The following is a 24,114-nucleotide window of genomic DNA, read 5'->3' as shown; positions in this document are numbered from 1 at the left end:
TACTTACATAAACATATGACATTAGAAAGAGACCTGCTTTCAGAGGGATTTATTTCTGTTTCTTCATCCTCCCACAGGCTTCAGCTATTTGATTTGGTGAAATATCTCTATTGCCACCGTGCCTCACCTACAAAATAATGGCTAATTTTTATGAAGAAACAAGTTTTAAGGTCAAACTTGGATTATTGACAGATGATTAGCAGAACTAGTTTATCTTAGCGTCTTCACTTAAATTTCTCTCAGAAGATTTTTGGAATTTTAATCTCTGTTTCTCTTTCTCTGCATATAGTACTTGTAGTTCTATTATCGTAATTTAGGGATTTTCTCCTTTAGTGTTTAACTTTTAAAACCATTGCTTCTCTTCACCCAGGACTTTTAAGATTCAGTGCAGATTCATAAGTCTGTACGAAAGGTACAGACGCAGATTTCAACTGGGTGCAGTGGAGTCAGGGTTAAAATGACAGTAGAAGAGTCATTTAGAATAACTCCCATGGAGTTTATTATATGGGACGAGAGACTAATCTTCTGTGGTATATTTGCAGTATACAAATGACTTTCTTTAGGTTCCCTCCCTCTTAAAATTTTTTGGCTATGAATGTGTTGGTATCATGTGTGGCTAAATCACTTAATACCAAGCGTGGTAGAGTAGCAGGTATGGGAAACAAGAGGATGATGCGCACACTTAATTACGAACAGTAAAGGCTTTTTGCCTGAGGAAGACCTTTCTGACTGTTGGAGGTTATAGTTCAGAAGTTAACCTGGCACCATTATCCTATTGGTGAGGAGCTGATGCATTTCCCTTTTTGCCACATGGCCCTTCCCACCTGACCTTTTAAAGATTCTCCATTGATATCCATGGAGTGAACAAAACTAATCATAAAAACAATGAAGGGAATGTTGCACACTCATTGATGTATTTGAAATGAACTGCAGTACAATAAGTCTTCCAAATGGACTTCTGTTCTCAGCTACTGCTAGAGCCACCTTTTTAAAGATATATAACTATGAAAGGATTAAAGGGAATTCAGTAATGCTCTTGCCACTGTGTTGTCCCTTATTGATTGTAGTTTTAGAGCTGTCACTATGCCATTCAGAATTCCTTCTCTGCCCTTTTAAACCAGTTGTACTGGAAGATGATAAATAAATTTATTGCTTTCCTTTTTCCCCTAGCTCCTTCGAGAACTCATAGAACGGAAGACCAGCTCCTTGGATCCCAACGATCAGGTGGCCATGGGAAGGTAATCTAGATACAGCTTTCTGTTCATGCAAGCAGCCTATGTAATAGTTTCTCCCCTTGAGTTCCTTTAAGTCTACCTGCAAAGCAATGATTGGTCCTATAATTATTGAAGTTAAGCAAGATAACAAGAGCTAGAAAGAAAACGTGACTAATTGTTTACCCTACATTGCCTAAAGTACAATTTGAAAAGAAATTATAAAACACCAATGTGTTTGTTTTCAGAGTTTGTTTTCCCAAGTCTTTCTGATGCTCTTTGCTCCCTGGTTTGCGTTGTGATTGTATCCATATCAATCTGTTGACCAGTGGATACAAAGCAGCCACCCAAATGTGAGCTCTCAGCTGTCAGAACATGGCACTGCACACAACAGGTTCCTTGCTCTCAGTCGAATCTGCTTTGTTAGAGTCTGCCCTAATTTAGACCTCCACCCCTTCAGTAAAAGCTTCAGCACAATTAGAAATGGTACGTGGCAGCATTACCCAGATGTCAGGGCAGAATGTAAAGTAGTGAAGGAAGGCTCTTGTGTGTATGCTTCATCCTGTGGTTGGAAAATAAAAAGGGCATTTAGAGTGCTACCTAATGAATAGTGTACATTTAAATAGCCATGAGCCATAATTTGCAAAAGCATGAAAGGAAACAAAAGCTGCAAGTGCCAGAATGGGATTCTAGGCAGAGCAGCCTTTCGAGAAAGCAGTGAAAAATTTGTGTTGATGAAATAATTTTATTTGAGTAAAATATTATTTGAATTTTAGGGTAGGATGTTGTTGATGTTTCGTTTATCTCTGGAATGTTATAGAGAGCTGTTCACTATAAATTTAATGTGATAGAGCAAATTGCATTTAAGTGGTGATTATATTGTACATTTATCTGACTTTACAATAAAATAGATTATGGTAATTAAGATTATATTAAGATTACAGTAATTGGATTTCCCTAGATTTTTTTTTTTTTTCTGGTGTTGAGTTTTCGTTGTATAAATCAGGTAAGATGACTAGCTGCTGCTGCTGTTTCTCCTTCTTTTTCTTTTTTTCGCTTTAGTTCATATGAGCAATTTATGAAGATTTTCTTAGCCTAGTATCCCTTATTGAAAAATTAATTCCTTCGTATCTAAAATGACTGCAGAATATGTGAATCTTGTTTGGATTCTGATCCAAACAAGCCAACTGTAAAATTGAGACATTCCAGGAAATGTGAAGACTGACTGAATATTTGATAATAAAGAATTATTGTTGACTTTTTTTTTTAGATGTGGTAATGGTATTGAGATTATATTGAGGGGAGAAGAGTCCTTATATCTCCTCTTGTATAGCAACACGTACTGAAGTATTTATAGATGAAATGAAAATTAACAATTTAAAACAAATAAAATTAAACAATTTAAAACAATTGAAAACTAGTATCAGTATCAGTAGTGGATAATTATTTAAAAATTAGCAAAAATTGGAAAGCACAAGAAAAAGCACTGAAGGATTACCAAAGGGAGAGTTAGATTTTAAAAATTCATGCATTCAAACCAACCAGCAGTTGCAACATTAGTAATAGAACATGCTGCATAGCTAAAACATTAAAAGAAAACCCAAGCAGCTATACTAAATTTGATGGGTTTGCCTGCAGACTGGTAGATTTAGTGCTTGTCACAGCAACTCCAAATACTAAGGAGCATTGTTAACCAAATTTGCTGTAGAATTTCCCAGCTGCCATTTGCTGTTTTACCATTACACAAATCCTGTTCAATTGATTAGTCAGTTTGGCCCCAAACTATCTTAAGGAACTTGATGTAGGTTGATGATTTCTTTCTGCAGGTTGTTAGAATAATTCCAATTTGTCAATATGTATAACTATTTTTGTTAGTGATGATGCATAATATTGCTTGTGAATTTTCCAGGCAGTGGCTTGCAATCCAGAAGTTACGAAGCAAAATCCACAAAAAAGTAGATAGGAAAGCCAGCAAAGGCAGGAAACTTCGGTGAGTTCCTTTTCGGAAAAAATGTCAACATATATTGTGTATGTATCTCTTCTCTTTCATTCTGGCTGTTATGTCATTTTTCTTTTTCTTCTGATGATTCTGTTTTTAAGGATCAGAAAAATAAACAATATTTGAAGGTTTTTGCAACTCAGTTTTTCTTATTCTAAAATGGAAATATAGTTTCATTGACTTTTGTGCTACTGTTGTGAATGGATGAGTGAAATAATATATGCATTCCTTTGAAAGAGAAAAAATAAGAAAACGAAAGATAGTTGAAATTGTATTAATTTTAACAATTAATTTCTATAGAAACATATAAAAATGTTATGGCCAGACGCAGTGGCTCATGCCTGTAATCCTAGCACTTTGGGAGGCTGAAGTGGGCGAATCACTTGAGGTCAGGAGATCCAGACCATCCTGGCCAACATGGTGTCTCTACTGAAAATACAAAAATTAGCTGGGTGTGGTGGTGGGCTTCTATAGTCCCAGCTACTCAGGAGGCTGAGACGGGAGAACCCGGGAGGCGGAGGTTGCAGTGAGCCAAGATCGTGCCATTACACTCCTGCCTGGGCTACAGAGTGAGACTCCATCTAAAAAAAAAATAATAAAAATAAAAATGTTATTGTCTTATTGGTCCATTTTCATGAGCCATATGTGCACACAGTATGCTAAAAAGATGTAAGTGAAGGACTACAGGGAATGTTAACAAAGTTTTTAAATGAGAGGAGAAATAAAATGTTTATGAGAAAATAGAGAAATTGCTGAGTTTAGGAAAACCCTCCCCTGTGAGTTCTTTACAGAGTTTTATAAGGGCACACATACGAGAAGGAGCAAAGTGGAAACTGACCTCGCTGTACTGTTAGACTTGGTAACTGCCGTGTGTGTGTGAAACACAGTATCATCACACAAAGTCTCAGTGTCAAAGAGACTGCCTGTAATTCAGGTGCACACTGAGAGAAAATCTTAACTTGTTTTAGGACAGTTTCAGGCAGGTAGTTAAACCCACATCCTTATTAGAACCTGTCTGTCATTAAATTCCCTTTAGACAAATGTGGGTCTGATTTTTAAAGATCTTCAGAGAAGTAGATTTTTTCAGTTACTTTAATTAACTTGTTTTAGTATTTACCACAACTCATCAGGAAATGCTGATTTTTCTTTAACTTTGCAAAAGTACACAGTATCATCAACTTTGCAAAGTATCATCCTTTGATTTAGGGTCGCTTTTTTTAAATCTCAGGTTAAATTGTTAGAATTTGCTTACCTCTTTTTATATCTTGAAATTTCCAAATTTTCATAGTTCTCTAGGTTCATTTTTAGAGGTGAAGAGCATGGACTTAAGACCCAGACTGCCTGAGTTTGAATCCCAGCTTTGACACTGATTAGTAGCTACTTTGGGCAAGACCCTTTAACTCTGTGCTAGTTTCTTCATCTGTAAAATGGATATGATAATATACCAGCCTTGAAGGGTTGCTGTGAGGATTAAATGAATAGTATATGTATGGCTCTTAGAATAGCACCAGGTACATAGTAAGCACTATATAAGTGTTTATTGCCATTACTGCTGTCATTATTATTGCTACCAGTATTCCAAGGTTGGGTCAGTCTCTTTTCCTAGTGTTCATTTATTTGTTTACTGACACGTCTCTTCTGTGCCTGTCTCCCCCCGGCCCACTTCAAGGATTTAAAGAAGAATGTTACTAATAGTACTTCATAGGTGACCAGGCTGAATGATTATCTTATTCTTTATTTTGGGGATCAAATTTTTCTCCAGTAATGTACTTTCAAAATTGTAATTTTATGAGGACATAAATGTTCTCTAGAAGGAAGAGCTTAGGATTTCAAATCACAAGACTTGCGTTCAAATCCTGGCTCTGTCTGGTGATACGATTTTGGTTTTGTTCTTTATTCTCTGGGCCTCACTTTTCTCATTTACTAAGTGGAGATAATCCTGCTTTGGGGATTTGGTATGGGAATTAAATGAAATCATGTGCAAATATCTGGTACATAGTAGGCATTCAAAAATGTTCGATTTATCAGTTTGAAAGGAAAAAAACCAGGATTTTGTTTTAATAGCAACTGCTTTTTATATTAATGAATTCAACTAGCTTCATTAAACTGTTGATTACAGGTATGTGTCAGTGCAATTAGATACCTTTGCTTTTGCAGCATTTCGATAGCGGTGGAGATCCCCACATTCTCATCTATCCAGAGGCAGTAAAATCTTATTCTGGCAAGAGGCATTCTTTTTAAACAGGGTTAAACATGAAAATATTAAATAATAAGTGGTTTTACTGTCCTTCACCCTCTAGGAAGATGGTCATTAGGTGGTAGTTAAGACCCAGTCTGCCCTCAGGGAGCATACACATCATCTGTGGTATATGTGGAGGATTGGTTCCAGGACGCACAAACACTTCCACACCCCCACCCCTACAGACACCAAAATCCACAATGCTCAATTTCCTTATATAAAATGGCATAGTATTTGCATATAACCTACACGCATCCTCCGTATACTTTAAATAGTCTCTAGATTACTTATAATCCCTAATTCAATACAAATGCCATATAAATAATTGTTATACTACACCGTTTAGGGAATAATAACAAGAAAAAAAATTGGGACATATTCAATGTAGACACAATCATTTATGTCTTAAGTATTTTTGATCCATGGCTGTGGATGCTGAACCCACAGAATCAGAAAGCCAACTAGTCTGGAGAGGGTGGCAGACCCTAGCTAACTGAGGTACTGTGTGGGTGGTGTAGCAGTAGAAATAATCCTGCTCCACCCTTGAGGGATGCAGACTGCTCAGGAAGACTTGCACAAGAAGACATCCTCACTGAGCCTGAGAGATTAGTAGGTGTTTGCCCAGTGGAAGGCAAAGAGAATGTGTGCAAAAAGGTTTGTAAGCTTGAGAGAGTGTGGGGCCCATTTTGGGAACTGTAATTAATTTGTTTTGGCAGAGACTTTTGTAGCAAACTGGGATTTGAACTAATTGGTCTGATTCCAGAGCCTGTTCTTCTAACCTCTGGATGTTGAATTGTTTCACTGCTAGGACCAACTGGCCTGTACAGGCACCAAAAGTGAATATGAGAGAATGACAGGAGATAAGGCTGCATGCATGGGTGAATGATAGATCATGGCCATGTTAAGAATTTTGGACTTTATTCTGTAGACTGTAGTGAGTCATTGAAAGATTTTAGGCAGAGGAATATTGTTATCACATTCACATTTTAGAAAGACGATTGGCTGGGCGCAGTGGCTCACGCCTGTAATCCCAGCATTTTGGGAGGCTGAGGCAGGTGGATGGCTTGAGGTCAGGAATTTGAGACCAGCCTGGCCAACATGGTGAAACCTCGTCTCTACTAATAATACAAAAATTAGCCAGGTGTGATAACATGTGCCTGTAGTCCCAGCTACTCCAGAGACTGAGGCAGGAGAATTGCTTGAACCCAGGAGGCAGAGGTTTCAGTGAGCAGAGATCATGCCACTGCACTCCAGCCTGAGTGACAGAGCGAGACCCCGTCTAAAAAAAAAAAAAAAAGGTAATTGTAGGAGATTTTCTATAAAGGACTAGAAAGTTATGAGAGCGAGGCCTGGAAGGACTAGGAGATGACAGATTGAGAGACATTTATACAGGTGAGTAGTTCTTACTTAGGAGTGGCCGCACATGAAGAGGTAAAGGAAAGTGAGAAGGTTGGAATGACTCCCAGGGTTTCAGGGAACTAGATAGGTCTTGGTAGTAATCATTGATATGTGTAAAAGCGGGGCTGCAAGGAGAACATCTTTTTTGTTGTTGTTTTTTGAGGGAAGGAGTGGATTCAGTTTCTGACCCTTCAGAAATCCAAGTTGAGAGATTTTTCAGTCGAGAGGAGGATGTAGGTATTTATTAGTTGATAGTTTGGCAACAGCTTAATTGCTGTTTCCCGGGGAGAGTACAGTGTGACAAGAATACAGAGTGACAAGAGTAGAATCCTGAAGAATGTCAACATACGTGAGATAGACAGGGTAAGAGGAGCTCGTAAAGAATGCTGAGGAACAGTGGCCATTGAGGGAGGAGGGCAGGAGGAGGTTAGTGACAGCGGTGAATACAAGACAGTTGTTTAGTAAGGGGTCAGGAGCGCCTGGTGCATCAGAGAAATCACAAAGGGCAGCATTATTTCATTTGTGATCACATTTCTTCACGTGAAATATTTGCCTTTGGTTACTGAAGAATTCCAGAAACCTCAAACTAAAACTTTCCATACTTAAAAGGCCTCTAGAATTTCTGTGTAAACTTTTACTGTCTTGATTGGTTTGTTTCATAAAAGCCTTTTGGAATCCAGTTGTAGAGGGAATGAGAGAAATAGAAAACCACCACTAGGGAAACCCCACCCTAATGATTTTTGCAGGCAAGGTTCACCCATAGATGCTAAAATCAATGGGCAAAAGTTTGAGGAGAAACTGTACTTATATGGTCTCTAAGTATCTCCCCCAAGATATTTGTCCATTACGAAGAGAAACATAGTGGCTTTGCAATAATCTAGCAGATGCCACCTTAACCAAGTGTTCAAGATGAACAGCACCAGTAAAGAGACATATCCACACCCCCCTGTCTTCAGTAGAAAGATACAACATCATTTCTGTGGCATTTTTGCCACAAAATGCCTAACCTTAATCTCATCATAAAACAGCATACAAACCCACATTGTGAGACACTCTACCAAATAACTGACCTGCACTCATCAAGTGTCAAAATAATGAGAAAACAAGGACTGAGGGACTGTCTCAGATTTCAGAATAAGGAGACATCACAGCAAGTTGTAATGTGAGGTCTTAGAAACCTAAAATTATTACAGAACAAAAAGTTTGTAATATGAGTTCATGTGTGTTGAATTGGTTTTGGTTTTGTCATCTGTACTCACCTGGCTCATCTTGAGACCATAAATGTGAGGATGTGGTCAGAATCAGGGAGTAGTCTTTACTCAGCAATAGCATAGCAACGGACATCTCCAGAAATCCCCGGTCAGGCACTGCTAAGCAATTTACATGCAGAGGCAGAAAGAGCGCAAGCTCTGGAGCCAAACTTCCTAGGTTTGAAAGCTGACTTTTCCATTTCCCGGCCTGGAGACTTTGGACAAATTTCTTTACATCTCTGTGCTTCAGTGTCCTCATCTGTGGAAGGAGTATGATCATAGAAGTGACATTTCATAGGGTTGTTATGCAGATTAAATGAGCTAATTCATGTGATGTAACATTGCCAGCATTACATAGTTAGTAAGTAGCAAACTGGGATTTGAACTAATTGGTCTGATTCCAGAGCCTGCTCTTCTAATCTCTGGATATTGAGTTGTTTCACTGGCAAGACCAACTCTATACAGGCATCAGAATGATGCCTTGGCTACCTTAGCATCCTTTCCTAAGGGGTTAAACCAAGTGGCCCTCCCAGGCTAGATGAGAATATTATAAACAACTTTCTAGAGTTAGACTTCAAGAACAGACAGTGTATGCCATCTATCATCACTGATACTAGGGCCCAACACTGAGCAGTTTTTGCTCCTTGTTTGTGATAGGGTTGTACATGTAAGACTTCCAGAAATGTAGCAAAGATTAACATTACCTTCTAGAAACAGTTTAAATAATAACACTTCATTAGTTCAAATGATACAGCCTGGTCAGACTTGCTAATTGGATGCTAGAAAATAATGTTTTTTAAAAAAAATTTTGGTTTTTGGAAATACAGTAATTATAATTATTGATTATCAGTATTCTAGTCAGCATTACATATAAGTGGATTTAGTTATGATTTAATCAGAAATCATAATGTAAGTTGATCAAACTCCCGAGCCTTTAATAATATGATGTCTTACTGTGTTGGTCTGTTCTTCCACAACAAAATAATATTTATCTTTTCTTAGTATGGTTGGGAAAAGGTGATTTAATATTAAAACATACACCCGTTTTCAGTAGTATTGAGATTAGATGAATACGTTATGCTAAGTACAGATTACTAAATGGTCTTTAATCTGATTTCTTCCTAAAGCCTATATTTCATCATGTAGTTAATAGTTATTAACTATATTGTATTAAATGTAAAGATATTCTACAGCACAGTGACATCTAATAAAAATATTAATATGTATTTTTATTATTTAATATTATACATGCAATTTTAAATGTTCTAGTAGCCACATTGAAAAAGTAAAAAGTAAAAGATGAACTTGATTTTAATAACAAATTTCATTTACCAATATATAAAAATATTATTTCAAAAATTTATTATTTTAAGAATTATTGATGACATGTATTATTTTTTTGTCCCAAGTCTTCAAAATCTGGTTTGTATCTTATACTTAATTACAGTACATCTCAGTTCAGACTAGCCCCACTTCAAATGCATAGTAGCCATGTGTGGCTAGTAGCTACTGCATTGCATAACACAACTGTAGAGTATAGTTCATAGTCTTTGTCTAGAAAGTGAATTAAACCCATCTGTGGACACAGCCAAGAATAGTAATCATACTTTCAGATGGACACTGAAGTTTAGTGAGGCCTAAGGACATTAAAAGATACATTTAATTAACAGTATTTTTGCTTTATATTTAAATAAAAAGTTATATAAATATTTATGCTCATACATTGACACAACTTTTGGGAGGGCATTTTGACTCAGTCAGGTTTACATGTGCATACCTTTCAACTCAGCAATTTCACATCTCAGGGTTATGTATTGGCCAGGCTCAGTGGCTCATGCTTGTAATTCCAGCACTTTGGGAGGCTGAGGTGGGAGGATCACTTGAGCTTAGGAATTTGAGACCAGCCTGGACAACATAGCAAGACCCTCTCTCTACAAAAAAAAAAAAAAATTTAAAAATTAGCCAGGCGTGGTGGCACACACTTCTAGTCCCAGCTCCTTGGTGGTGGTGGGGGCTGGGAGGCAGAGGTTGGGGGATGGCTTGAGCCCGGGAGGTCAAGGCTATAGTGGGCCGTGATCGCACCACTGCACTCCAGCCTGAGCAACAAAGCAACACCCTATCTCAAAAAACAAAACAAAACATCACCAACAAAAGACAGAGGTCTTTTTTCATTTTATAAAAAGTGAATAATTAGACTGGGCGTGGTGGCTCACGCCTGTAATCCCAGCACTTTTGGAGGCCAATGCAGGTGGATCACTTGAGTCCAAGAGTTTGAGACCAGCCTGGGCAACATGGTGAAACCCCATCTCTACTGAAAATACGCATATTAGCTGGGCATGGTGGTACACTCCTATAGTTCCAGCCACTCAGGAGGCTGAGGTGGGAGGATGGCTTGAGCCTGCGAGTCAGACATTGCAGTGAGCCGAGATAGCACCACTGCATTCCAGCCTGGGTGACTGAGACCCTGTGTCAACGACAACAACAAAAAGAAGTGGAGAATTAGAAGCAATGTATATGTTCAAAAATATGAAAATATGGTACTTCTGTTCCTACCGTTATATGCAGCCATTTATAAATTGTTTATGGGACATTGCTTATAAGGCTAGGTGAGAAAAGAATTCATTCAAAATTATATGAATATATATGTAAAAGGATCATTGTGTGAAACAAACATAACAACAACTGTCTATAGGTAGAAGGATTTTGTGTGGGATTTGTTTTTGTTTTTTAGATAAGCTTATACTCTGTAGTGAGCCGTGATCACACCACTGCACTCCAGCCTGAGCTACAAAACCCAGACCTGAGGGCTCACTGCAGTCTCAACCTCCTAGGCTTAAGCAATCCTTCCATCTCAGCCTCCCGAGTAGTTGGGACTACAGGCACATGCCACCATGCCTGGCTAGTTTTCTTACTTTTTTATTTTACTTATTTATTTTTTTGAGACAGAGTTGTGCTCTGTCGCCCAGGCTGGAGTACAGCGGCCTGATCTCGGCTCATTGCAACCTCCACCTCCTGGGTTCAAGTGATTCTCCTCCCTCAGCCTCCCGAGTAGCTGGGATTACAGGCGCGCACCACCACGCCCGGCTAATTTTTGTATTCTTAGTAGAGATAGGATTTTGCTATGTTGGCCAGGCTGGTCTTAAACTCCTGACCTCAGGTGATCCACCTGCTTCAGGTTCCTGAAGTGTTGGGATTATAGGCATGAGCCACTGCACCAAGCCAGTTTTTTTACTTCTTGGTTTTTGTTTGTTTGTTTTATTTTTGAAACAAAATCTCTCTCTGTCACCCAGGCTGGAGTGCAGTGGCGTGATCTCGGTTCTCTGCAACCTCCATCTCCCGGGTTCAAGAGATTCTGCTGCCTCAACCTCCCTATTTACTGAGATTACAGGCATGTGCCACCACACCCGGCTAATTTTTGTATTTTTAGTAGAGATGGGGTTTCAACATGTTGGCCAGGCCGGTCTTGAACCCTGACCTCAGGTGATCTGACCCACCCCTGGCCTCCCAAAGTACTAGGATTACAGGCGTGAGTCACCGTGCCTGGCTAGTTTTTTTTACTTTTTGTAGAGACAGGGTGGTGCTATGTTGCCCAGGCTGGTCTTGAACTCCTGGGCTCAGGCGATCTTCTGCCTGGCCTCTCAAAGTGCTCAGGTTATAGGCATGAGCCACTGTGCCAAGCCAACTGTATGTGTTTTCTGTGTGGGATTTTTTTTTTTTTAATTTTTTGTATTTTATACCTTTTGTATTACTTTTTTTCTGTTGATGTGGGAGTACAGACAGGGTCTTACTATGTTGTCCAGGCGGGTTTTGAACTCCTAGCTTCAAGCGATCCTTCTGCCTCAGCCTCCCAAAGTGCTGGGATTACAGGCGTGAGCCACCGCACCCTGCCACTATTACTTGTATAATAGGGAAAATCTTATCAGTATTATCTTGTAAAATTCGTTTGTTGAAATAAAGAATTACCTTTGGGAGGCTGAGCTGTGGGTGATATAATAAATAATTAAATTATTTGATAGAAGTATAGAAGTGTTCCTAAAACTTTAAAATATTATGTATTGAATACATGAAAATACCACATTTTGTTTATGGATAGTGTTTTGCCCTAGTAGAGTTTTTTGGGTTAGAATTTTATTTTATGTATATAGAGAGGGCACATTATAATGAGAAGAAAAGGATACCCTTTTGAGTTATCTTTGGTATGATTTGGACTGTATAAGGTCATGTATTTTCTAGAGAATCTCAAACACATCATACAAAATATTTTTTTTTGCAGTTGGTGGGAAATGTAGGTGATGTAACTTCCATAGTACCTAGACTGAAGACCTAGGAATCAAACTTACTGTGAATTCAGTTGTGTTTCTCCATTTAAAGGTGGGGGAAATGAAAGACCCCCTGGATCTAGTGCATGGAGATGATGTGGAATTACAGATCCCTTTTCTGACTTGGGGAACCAGTGGCAGTGTGGATGGTGTTGATGAGGTGTTGCATTCAGATGCTATACCACTACCTTTGCTGCTGCCAGTAGATGACTTTTATGACATCTATTAAAATGAAAAATGCTTAAGATATATGTAGAGGAAGAAAATGAAGTAGTCAATTCCTCATTGTCTTTAGTCTGGAATAATGTTTAAGGGTTGTATATTGCTCAAAAGCACAAGTGTACCTATTCTTTTTTGAGGCTGTGCTATAAATGAATTTGTGTTGAACTGTCATTTACAATATGCTGTTACCAGACTTTTCTCCTGTAGCATTAACGAAAAAGGGAAAAATGTACAGTCAGCCCTACATACTTGTGAGTTCCACATCTGCGGATTCAACCAACCAAGGATTGAAAATATTCACGCCTGGGGAAAGGATCGTTGTGTCTATACCTGTGAAGAAGTGCAGACTTTTTTCTTGTCATTATTCCCTAAACAATATATTGTAACAACTGCTTACATAGTATTTACACTGCATTAGGTATTTTAAGTAATCTAGAGATGAGTTAAGTATATGGGACCGTATGTGTAGATTACATGCAAATACTGTGCCATTTTATATAAGGAACTTGAGCATCCGTGGATTTTTTTTATCCATGAGGAGTCCTGGAACCATTCCCCCACAGATCCCATAGGATGACTGTAGTTGGTCATCCCAGCGACAGTGGTAAGGGCCTATGAATTTTTCCCTATCCCACTTTGTAGCCAGATGTTCCAGTGATCAGTTCTGGAGTTTGTTAACTCATGGAATGTGTTTCCTCTCCTAGGTTAATAGTTACTAATGTTGCTGCCTGTTTGCTTCCTGCTTTATTTAGGTTTCATGTCCTTAGCAAGCTACTGAGTTTCATGGCACCTATTGACCATACTACAATGAATGATGACGCCAGGTGAGTAATAGATTAATTATGTGTCTCAAATGGCTTCATGACAGCCTGATATTGACCTGCTCTACAGCCTTCGCCCTCTCCATTTCTTCTTATCAGTTAACCATTTGTCACTGGCATCATAGTAGGGGTCACATCTCTTCACCCTCATAATTACTATAAAACCAAACCAAAATCTTGCATAAATATCAGTGCTGCCTTTGGTGGTTTGTTTGGTTTTCCTGTTTTGTTGTGAGCTTTAGCCCAGCTCCCTGGGACATCTGAGCTCTCTAGGACAGGGCAGGCGGCCCATGTTCTTGCCGTTTGTACTTGGGGCTGTTGTGCATATGCTTTCCTTTTGAAAGTGGCTCTAGTGAGTGCTCTGGAGATGTGCATATGTTGTATTTGTTGGGGATTGTGAGTGTGTTTACAAAAGATATGTATGCTTATTTTATAAAGCTGAAATGAGAGAAATACAGAAAAAAAAGTATGCTTATGATATTGCTATTCAGAGATAACCTTTTTAAAATAACAGTTTCTTCTGTATCTATTAATCGGCATTCTATAATGAAGAGCTTCCTCTTCTCCCTCATTTATTTACCATTTATTTATTCATTTATATCAATATGGACTCATGTTTTCAATGAGTTATATTTATTTTGATGTTAAAATTGTCCCAGATAGTGGAAGTGCCTTCCAACTGGCTTGTGTCCTTCAAAGTTGTCTTCAATCATTCTTTGAGTACTTCCTTACTTTCTGGCACAATAAGATATTTAATGCTCATCTTAGACTTTCCATCTTCCAGCCCTGAAATCAGTCTTTCTTGAAGGAGCCCTGGTTCTTTTTAGTGGATTGTGGTATTTAGAAACCAGTATCTAGGTACTAGGGGTGCTTCTTGTTAGTGAGTGTTGCTATTTCTAGGCCTGTCAGGAGAGAGAGAAGTGTACGTGTATATACTTGCACATACACAGAAGACAGCCACTTTTAACATCCCACAGTATTTCACTTCAGCTTTTATAAGTTCCCTTTCAGTATGTTCCTGTTTTTCTTTTTTATAGTACTGAAATTATATTCAGGAAATATTTTATATACTGAGAGCGTTTTCATGTCATTAAAATAATTAAATTTTTTAAATGACCAAATAATATTGTTATAATATTTATTTAGCCATTCACTAATTGTTGGACATTTAAATGGCTTTTAATTGTCTTTGTTGTAAATAATGCATGAGAGGCATTTTTTAACATATTTACCAAGTGAAATTATTGGTCATAATATAGGCACAGGTAGTTTTTGCCAGTTTTATCCCTCAAACTACATATAACCTTTTTATTTGAGAGTATTTTGTTACCAAATGCCATCAGACTTTCCACCCCTTGTCTGGAAAGTATGAGATCTGCAAATTTTGACAAACACTATTACTAGTTTTTATTTGGTTTATTCAGCATTTTGAGCACAAAACAGCCTGTGGATAGTTCTGAGTACGTTTATATCTGGCTTTGTGACCCCATCTGCTATCCTGTACTTTGCAAGTGAATGTCTAGATATGGCCATGGTTTTTTGTTCATTTCTGGATCCAGCCTGTTTAAAAATTTCAGAGTAAAATGAGTGCATCTTAGATTCCCTGTCAGGATGCCATGAAAAAATTACATCAAGAAGAAAGCAGAACTAGATTTTGAAAATTAAACCAAATCCTTTAAGGTTACATTATTATCCCAGGCATAAAATGAAACCTGATTTAGATATTAGTGGCATCTTTTGATCATAGTACTATAAAATCATTCAGAAATCAACTTTATCCCATTCTTAGTTGGAATTTTACTTGAATCCCTTGAGGGGTACTTAGCTTTTCCAGAATCTTACCGATACTAACTCCTAATTTTTGAAGGTGTACTATTTGCTAGACATAAAAATTATTTGAAAATGACTCTATGAGAATTAATTTGGGTATGGTCTATAAAAAATGTAAAACCTGACTACAGAGACATAAGGAAATGGAAGTTCATCTTTCTGACAGGTTAATTCTAGGGGTGGTAGGCAATTGTTGACCATGGCTTTTGCTTCTCAGTGGTGTTAGGACCAACATCTCTTGGTCTTTCCCCTGTGGTCGCAAGATGGCTATTGCAACTTACGCCATCAAACAATGCATTCAAGGCAGGAGGAAGAGGAAAGAGCTGTGCCAGCCATACCTGTTTGTTTTTAATCAGAAAAGTAAAAGCTTCCCCAGAATTCCCTTCAGCAAACTTTTTGTATTTCATTGGCCAGAACTGTGTTACGTTGCCACTCCAGGTAGAGCAGGCAACGGAGAAGGGGTTAGGAATGTGTTTGCTGGGTGACAGTCCTTGTGACATTTATAAGGAAAAAGGGCTATCCCTTGTGGACTGATTTCTAATTACCAGCATTGTTCTCCTGCTGGTTTAGCTACTTAAGGAATGTAATAATATTCTTGTAGCTGGAGGACTGAACATTTGTTTTTACCAAAGTGCACACCATTCTCATTGTGTTTCCTAAGGATAGGGAGATGTGTCCATATCAACTGCTTGTGCTTTATGGTTTGAATAGGCTAGATTAACTATGGGTACAGTAAACAGGCACTAACTCTGTCTCCTGGTATCAGAATTTTTAGGGCCAGTAGTTATTGTTAACTTTTAAGTAAGAAGGAAGCAGTAATAGCTTATCCTCCTTTGTTTTTCTTTAGTGGAAAAACAAAAGTGGAAGTAATCTAGTACCATTCTATTCTGTGTCCCATTTGTACACCACAAATAGGAAAATTTCATAATTGTTAGAATATCAGTATCACTGCATGCTACTTTTCCTCAAGTAAATAGTTTTGCTTTTCCTAAGTGATACATATGTCACTCTTGGTGTGCTGGGGGCATAGAGAATTTTTTTAAATGATTTTAAGGTAGTGAAGGACTTTATAAGCATGACTACAGGGCCAGAAGCTATAAGGTAAAGTATTAATAGACCTGATTACATAAAAGTCACATTGAAAAATACATCAAAAACAAAGTTAATAGGTAAATGATGAACTTGAACAAAAAAATTCCAGCGGATGACATATTTTTCTACTACGTAAAGAGTTTTTACAAATCTCTAAGAATATCCCAGTAACAATAATGGACACAGCATGTCAACAAGCAGACTTAAAAATCAAAACAGAAAAATTTCAAGGGCCAAAAACCATAAGCACTTTCAACCTAATCAAAGAAATGCAAATTATTATAATGAGATTTCTTTTTATTATTTTATTTGAGACAGAGTTTAGCTGTGTCACCCAGGCTGGAGTGCCATGGCACTATTTGGGCTCACTGCAACCTCCGCCTCCTGGGTTCAAGTGATTCTCCTGCCTCAGCCTCCCGAGTAGCTGGACTACAGGCGTGTGCCACCATGCATACCCCCCTCCTTTTTGTTGTCCTTATTCAGTTGGAAAATATTAAAAGGATTAGTAATACCCATCGTTGATGGTGGAAGGAAAAACGCACTTTTGCATACTGTTGTTGGAAATGTAATTGGCAAAATCTTTTGGGAGGACTATTTGACATTGTGTTTCCAACTTTTTTTTTTTTTTTTTGAGATGGAGTCTTGCTCTGTTGCCCAGGCAAGAGTGCAGTGGTGCAATCTCAGCTCACTGCAGTCTCCACCTCCTGGGTTCAGCAATTCTCTTGCCTCAGCCTCCCATTGGTCAGGCTGGTCTCTAACTCCTGACCTCAGGTGATTTACCTGCCTCAGCCTCCCAAAGTGCTGGGATTACTGGCGTGAGCTGCCATGCCCAGCCGTGTTTCTGATTTTTGAATGTTTCTGTTAACACAGAAAAATCTACTTGTAGGAGATAGCCATTAATAGTTGCCAAATACATTTGTGTCAAGGATCTTTATTGCAGTATTGTTTGTAGAAAAATAAAAAATCCAAATGACCCAAACTAGATAATCACAGTAAAATCATTCAATGAATTTATTACTTTTTTTTTTCTTAATAGAGACAGGGTCTCACTGTATTTTCCTGGGCAGGAATGCAGTGGTGCAATCATAGCTCCCTGCAATCTCCAGTTCCTGGGCTCAAGGGATCCTCCCACCTCAGCCTCTTGAGTAGCTGTGACTAACAGGTGCACACCACCACACTCCACTAATTTTAATTGTGGTAAAATACATGAAACAAAATATTCTGCCCTTTTGATTTATTGTTCCCAGGGGCACCTGCACTTGTGGTTCTTAGTTTACCTGCATCTGGAAGTAGAAGCCCTCTTGTTTTCCTTAGTTGCTCATTGGTTCCAGTTCATCCTTCCACATGTGCCTAAATTGGATTAATCCTCAGTGGTTTTGGTGGGGGTGGTGTGTCCAGTTGCATATCCTTGAATTCCCCCCATATCCCTTTTCCAGTTTGAACTCAGTAAATTTGCCCTTGGTTGACTTACATTGAAACTGGAATGTAGCTCATTAAGGGAGAGAGCGAGATCTTTAACACAGGATATTATCCTGTTGGTGTATCCTGGGGGAGAAAGAAATGTTACCTTTGAAAGGATAGTGGCATCTTCATTTTGTTCTCCTGTTGTGTGGTCTGAGTAGTGTTACCTATTTAGTTAATTTCTGCTGATACAAATTCTTTTCTCACATTAGGAATTTTTCTCTTCAAGCGCTCTATTTTTTTTATTTTTTTATTTTTTTAACTTTTAAAATGTAAAGTAGCCAAGTTGTGTCCCTGTGTTACCAAATTTCCCTTTGGGGCATTTCCTTCTAGGTAGATGCTGGATATTGATTTAATGCCTTTGGATCTTCTTTGTTGGTGGAAATCTCATGCAATCCCTGATAGTTTCTATGTGCTGGTCTAGTAGATCTTTACTCTTCTCCATTATGAGGTTTACAGGTGGTTTGTATTGCATGCCTGATGAGCATTCCCAATATTGAGAGAAAACAAAATAAAGCCAAATTTGTCCGTGTATTATGTGTTTGCCTGCAAGGGAGGTGGTTACATGAGCTTAAAAATGATCCCTGGCTTTGTTAAACCCCTGATGCTCTTGACACAGGGCAGCTTAGCTCCCAGGACAGCGTCATCTTTTTTTTTTTTTTTTTTGAGACAGAGTCTCGCTCTCTCACCCAGACAGTGGCATAATCTCGGCTCACTGCAGCCTCCGCCTCCTGGGTTCAAGTGATTCTCCTGCCTCAGCCTCCCGAGTAGCTGGGACTCCCGAGTAGACGCGCCACCACGCCTGGCTAATTTTTATATTTTTAGTAGAGATGGGGTTTCACCATGTTGGCTAGGATGGTCTGGATCTCTTGACCTCGTGATCCACCTGCCTTGGCCTCCCAAAGTCCTGGGATTACAGGCGTGAGCCACCACACCTGGCCGACAGCGTCATCTTTAAGAGGCAAAGGATCACCTTTTTCTGTAGAGCCAGAGCTATTGGTGGCCTAAGGAGAAGAAAAGGCTTGATATCTCATTGGTAGAGAATCCTCTCAGCATATCATCACCAGCAAAAGCAGGTCAGTACTTAACTTGCATGATTTGCAGGGCTGTTGTTTACTTCTCTACTGAAGTTATTCTAAGCTCATCAAGGACCTTTTAGAAACAGTGCTTACATTGAGTAATGTGGAATCCCACCCACCCCATGCCATTAGACCAGAGGGAGTATGATGTGACCATTAAACATGCTATATGCACATATCAAAATATCACCTGCACCCCATAAATATGTACACATATTATCTATCAATACAGAGAAAGAAAAGCCAGTGTTGGATACTGATATGGTTACTGATATGGTTTGGATTGGCGTCCCTGCCAAATCTCATGTTGAAATGTCATCACCAGTGTTGGAAGTGGGGCCTGGTGGGAGGTGACTGGATCATGGGGCGGGTGGATTTCTCATCATTGTTTTAGCACCATTCCCCTGGTGCTGTTCTCATAACAGTGAGTTCTTGAGAGATCTGGTTGTTTAGCGGTGTGTGGCTTCTCCCCTGTCCCCACTCTCTCTCTGGCTCCCGCTCTGGCCATGTGAGGCGTCTGCTCCCCCTTCGCCTTCTGCCGTGATTGTAAGCTTCCAGAGGCCTCATCAGAAGCTGGACAGATGCCTGGTGCCATGCTTCTTGTACAACCTGCACAACTGTGAGCCAATTAAACCTCCTGTCTTAATAAATTACCCAGCCTCAAGTATTTCTTTACTGCACCGCAAGAATGGCCTAATACACATGCATTCCAAAAATGAAAATAAAATAAATGCAGATGATCTGTCACTATAGTTCTAACAAAGTGAAGAATTTGGGGTTATGGAAATAAGCATCTGCTTTTTGCCTGTGTTTCTGACAGACCCTCTGAGGCAGACTAAGTGAATTGTCATTTGTTGTGTGGATGTAAGTCAGTAAAATGCTAGTGTGGCAAGAGAAACAAATACTGAGACCCCTGAGACAGGAAGAGATGTGTTCCTCGGAACTGGCCACTGACTCCGATTTGGGAAGGGGCATCCATGTGAACCTGCTCTGTTGGCATGGGTTTTGGCTGTCAGGATGGAAAGGGTCTGGTGACGGCAGTCAGCTTGATGCATGCCAAAGAAAATAGGTGTTTGCCTTGCATTAAATTCTGCTTCAAGGAGAGGTTATTAGATAGATTTCACTCTGGTACTGTTCAAAGTGTAGGTATTGAATTTTTCTAAGTAGATTCCCCCCCTTATTCCAAAAATGGTAGCAAGATTAACATTTTGTAGGTACTCCATTCCTTTGCACATAACTTAAAGAAATTCTCAATATGTACAGCAAGGGTTTCAATTTTAGCTCCCTATTCTGTCCCCCAAAATAAAAAACCACCTTTCCCACTCCTTTTATGAAGCTGCTGGCATTAAAAAAGAGCAAGGAGAGGATCCTTTAATGATAAGTACTGAGCACCAAATACATTATTGTTTTACATCTGGAGTTTTAGAAAAGAAATGTACAAATGTAATCCAGCCTTGTAAAGTGCTTTGTCAACATCACTGCCACGTTGTTCTCGAGATGCCTTGGTCTAATAGGATTTGTACAGGCAATTTATCTTCGGCTTGCCATTTTTGTGTATGGGTCTGCACCCTAAATATGGGCATACTCTACCACTCTACTGATGATACTCTTTTCCCCCATTTGGTAACCCAGAGGTTAGTTAAACCATTTCTTGCTCCCCGCTACCTGTATTTAATAGGAATATGCACCGAATCATGGTGAGATATTCTGGTATAGCTTGCTCAGCATTTGAGAACACATCAGTTAATAACCCCTGAAATACCCTCCATAGAGCATTTTCTGTTGGTTAAAAACTTGCAAGCAAGAATGGTTAAAGTACAGACGTTTTCTCTGAGGCTTCTTATCTCCTAAAAAGACACAGGTTATTCTGACAGGTGAGACAAGCCCGGGCAAATATGCAACATTGATCTAATCAGCAGGAACAAGAGCAACATTTTAACTGGGGCTGCCTTTTACCAGCGTCATTAAAGCCTCCCATTACTCTTTTATTAGAGGTTCCCTCTCTTCCTTATCAGATTACAGAATGAACATAACTCATGGCAGTGATTGGATCTCTTGTTAAAGAGGATTACAGCTTTGCATTAACTTGGATTGACACAGTTTATAATTCGCTTGTTGATTCTCAGGCGGGCAGCACCACACGTTTGACCCCCCAAGCAGTGCTGAGGGGAAAGGACTCCCATATATCATCATTAAAGATGGCGTTCAGCACAGAGATAGGGGCACAGGGCCTTCTTCCTCCAGTGATGTCAGAAAGGACAAAGGAAACACTCTCAAGTTCAAACCGAAGGCTTGGGCCAGAGTTTTAAAAGTGAGTTGGAAAAAAAAAACACTGCTGTTGTTTCTTCGATTTTTCCTGATTTGCTACTATTCAGTCTCTTATTCTAGAGAATTTGCATTGTCAAAATGAAGCCTTGGCTCCAAGCAGGAGGTAGAGTGATAAAAGCACATCTTCTAGAAAGAGATTTGTAGATGCTGAAAAGATAAATCCTTCCTCAAAATGGGCCTTTTTGACTATAGTTCTCATTTCTGCACTTATAGTCTCATCGCTTCTTCAAAGGATTGTAAATCCTCTTTTTTCCCCAAAGGGATATTTCACATTCTTTAAAGTGTGTGTAAATGTTTCTCTTAAGGACTTGTTTTTAAATTTTTATTATTATTGGCCTTCTAAATATATCTTAATATATCTTATAGATATTGTATTAATCACAACTAAGTAACTTGCAAGTTACTTGCAAGTGGGTAAGCAATAGCGAAGTTTTTCACCTTAGTTTAGTTAGTCATAACCATGTTATTAATGTTTCCCACAGTGATCACTGAGCCAGCAGTCGATTGCTAAGATACCATGTCTGTCTTTTCTAAGTGCAGTTGTACTTCGCTCTGATTTATCCACTGTAAGTCTGTCCCCTGTGTCTGATGGGCAATGAAATAACAGAGAATAATCATATCATATTTCACTTACTGAGAGTTTACTATATGCCATTGCACCAAGCCCTTCACATACATTTTCATTTGTTCTTTATAAAAAAAAAAAAAGAAGTGATTGATGTTATCTGCATTTTATAAGAATACTAAGGCATAGAACAATTAAGTAACTTGCCCAAGTTGAGCAGCAAGTAAGTAGTGGAACAGGTATGTGCATCTAAGAGTGTGGTCCCCAACCCCCACTGCTATTGCCAAGAAATTAACAAGCTTTTAGAAATATGTGAGAATAATGTGCCAAAGGGAAGCCCCCCACCCCCATCCCTAGCCACTCTTTCAAAAACTTCTTTGGGGGGAAAATCTTTCCATTAAAATGCTTTTCCCCCCCTTTCTTTTATAGGAGAGATACTTTCTATATAGGGAGGTTTTGCCTGTCATTCATTCATATGTTAGTGTGAATCACTGGATTCCCAAACCTGGTTTTATGTTATCTCATTCTAGTTACAAAGACCTTAGACCTCATAATTAGCTTTGAATCCTGATCCATTATATTTAGTCAGTTTATGCTTATAATTCTATTCTGTGCCACAGTCAGGCACCTGTCACCTACTTTTCATAGAGACAGTATCTTTTTCCCATATAATAAAAATAGCACATGCTTATGGAAGACAATTTGAAAAATATAGAAAGGACAAAGAAAAATGTGTCATTCTGCTGTTGAGGGTAGAACATTATTAATTCTTTCATATGTTTTCTTATAGAATTTTTTGTGTATATATTTTATGCAGATATATACATATGTTTTTGAATCTTTTTTCAGATTAACTTATAAGCATTTTAATGCCTTAAGTATTTTTAAAAGCATTTTAATAACCTTATAATCTGTTATGGAATATTTATTATTGTTAGACATTTAGGTTGTTTGTAGTTGCCTTTCTTTTCAAGTAGTGCTGCACTGAACATATATATACAGAAATCTATGTTCTAGGATTTCTAGGATTTCTGGGTCAAATATCTCAACTTGCTAATGACTCTTGATGAGTGTTAAGTTTTACTAAGTTACATGACTCCTTTCTTTCCAGCTGAGGCTTATGTCATTTTATCTTTGCTAAGAGGAAGAACTATCTTTTTTCTTTTTTCTTTTTTTTTTTGAGACGGAGTCTCGCCCGGTCGCCCAGGCTGAAGTGCAGTGGTGTAATCTCGGCTCACTGCAACCTCCACCTCCTGGGTTCAAGTGATGCTCCTGCCTCAGCCTCCCAAGTAGATGGGACTACAGGCATGTGCTATTACACCCGGCTAATTTTGTATTTTTAGTACAGACGGGGTTTTGCCATGTTGGCCAGGCTGGTCTCGAACAGTTGACCTCAGGTGATCTGCCCACCTCGGCCTCCCAGAGTGCTGGGATTACAGGCATGAGCCACCACACCCAGCTGGGAGAGCTATCTTTTAAAAAATATTTTCTGTTTAGATATAAAAGTTACTTACTGTTTTTAAGTTCATAACAAATGACATCTTATTGAGGACGTATAATGTGGTAGGCAGTGGGCTATAATCTAATGTTTATTTTCTCATTTAATAGTAAATTTGAAGAGTATTAATCATTTATTTATATCATTTGTTCTGTTTTTATCCTTTGCCCATTTTCTTTTTGAGGTTTGACTTTTCTTTATGAATTTTCTTCCTGTATGAATTCTCTATATTATGGCTGTATTTATGGTTGTATAAAATTACCTGGACTTTGTAGATTTTTCGCATTTTGCTTACCTGTCAATATTAATGATTTTTATTGGTCACATAGAAGTTTTACTTTTTAACCTAATTAAATATATAAGAACCTTTTTGTGGGGGGTGTTTTTCATTGTTTTATGATTAGGCAATCTCTCCTGTATCCCAGAGCAATTATTCACCTAAATTTTATTTAATTTCATCTGTTTTTTTTTTTAATCTACTTGGAACATTTCTTTAATATATTGTTCAATGATCTTCACTTTTTGTTTCTACTGCCTCTTTTTTTGAGTCCAGGTGTTTTTTTTTTTTTTAAACAAAAGACAAGCTTTTACTCTGTTGCCCAGGCTGGAGTGCAATAGCACAATTATAACCCACTGCAGCCTCGAACTCCTGCACTCCAGTGATTCTCCTGCTGCAGCCTCCCAAGTAGCTGGGGCTACAGGCACACACTACCATACCCAGCCTTTTTTTTTCCCTGTAGAGACGGGGTCTTGCTATGTTGCCCCAGCTGGTCTTGAACTCCTGGATTCAACAAGTCCTCCC

The 24,114-nt window shown here is 38.6% G+C and overlaps 1 protein-coding gene across 2 annotated transcripts in view; it reads left to right on the top strand.

The window, feature by feature from the left end:
- Positions 1–24,114, top strand: part of AATF (apoptosis antagonizing transcription factor) — a 111,994-nt gene that overhangs the window by 73,496 nt on the left and 14,384 nt on the right. Inside the window, exons 9-12 of one of the 2 annotated variants that reach the window (XR_010582121.1) lie at positions 1,171–1,238; positions 3,121–3,201; positions 13,391–13,462; positions 21,048–21,232. Coding sequence is in view for 1 of the 2 variants with exons in the window: in XM_045375131.1 (XP_045231066.1) it covers positions 1,171–1,238; positions 3,121–3,201; positions 13,391–13,462 (221 nt within the window). In the remaining variant the exon portion in view is untranslated. The remainder of the gene's footprint in view (positions 1–1,170; positions 1,239–3,120; positions 3,202–13,390; positions 13,463–21,047; positions 21,233–24,114) is intronic. The other variant, XM_045375131.1, reaches the window with a different exon arrangement.

This window comes from Macaca fascicularis, chromosome 16, assembly GCF_037993035.2.
Source record: "Macaca fascicularis isolate 582-1 chromosome 16, T2T-MFA8v1.1".
NCBI classification, from domain to species: Eukaryota; Metazoa; Chordata; class Mammalia; order Primates; family Cercopithecidae; genus Macaca; species Macaca fascicularis.
Note: the sequence above shows the minus strand (reverse complement) of the source record. Positions and strands in the feature narration are given on the sequence as shown.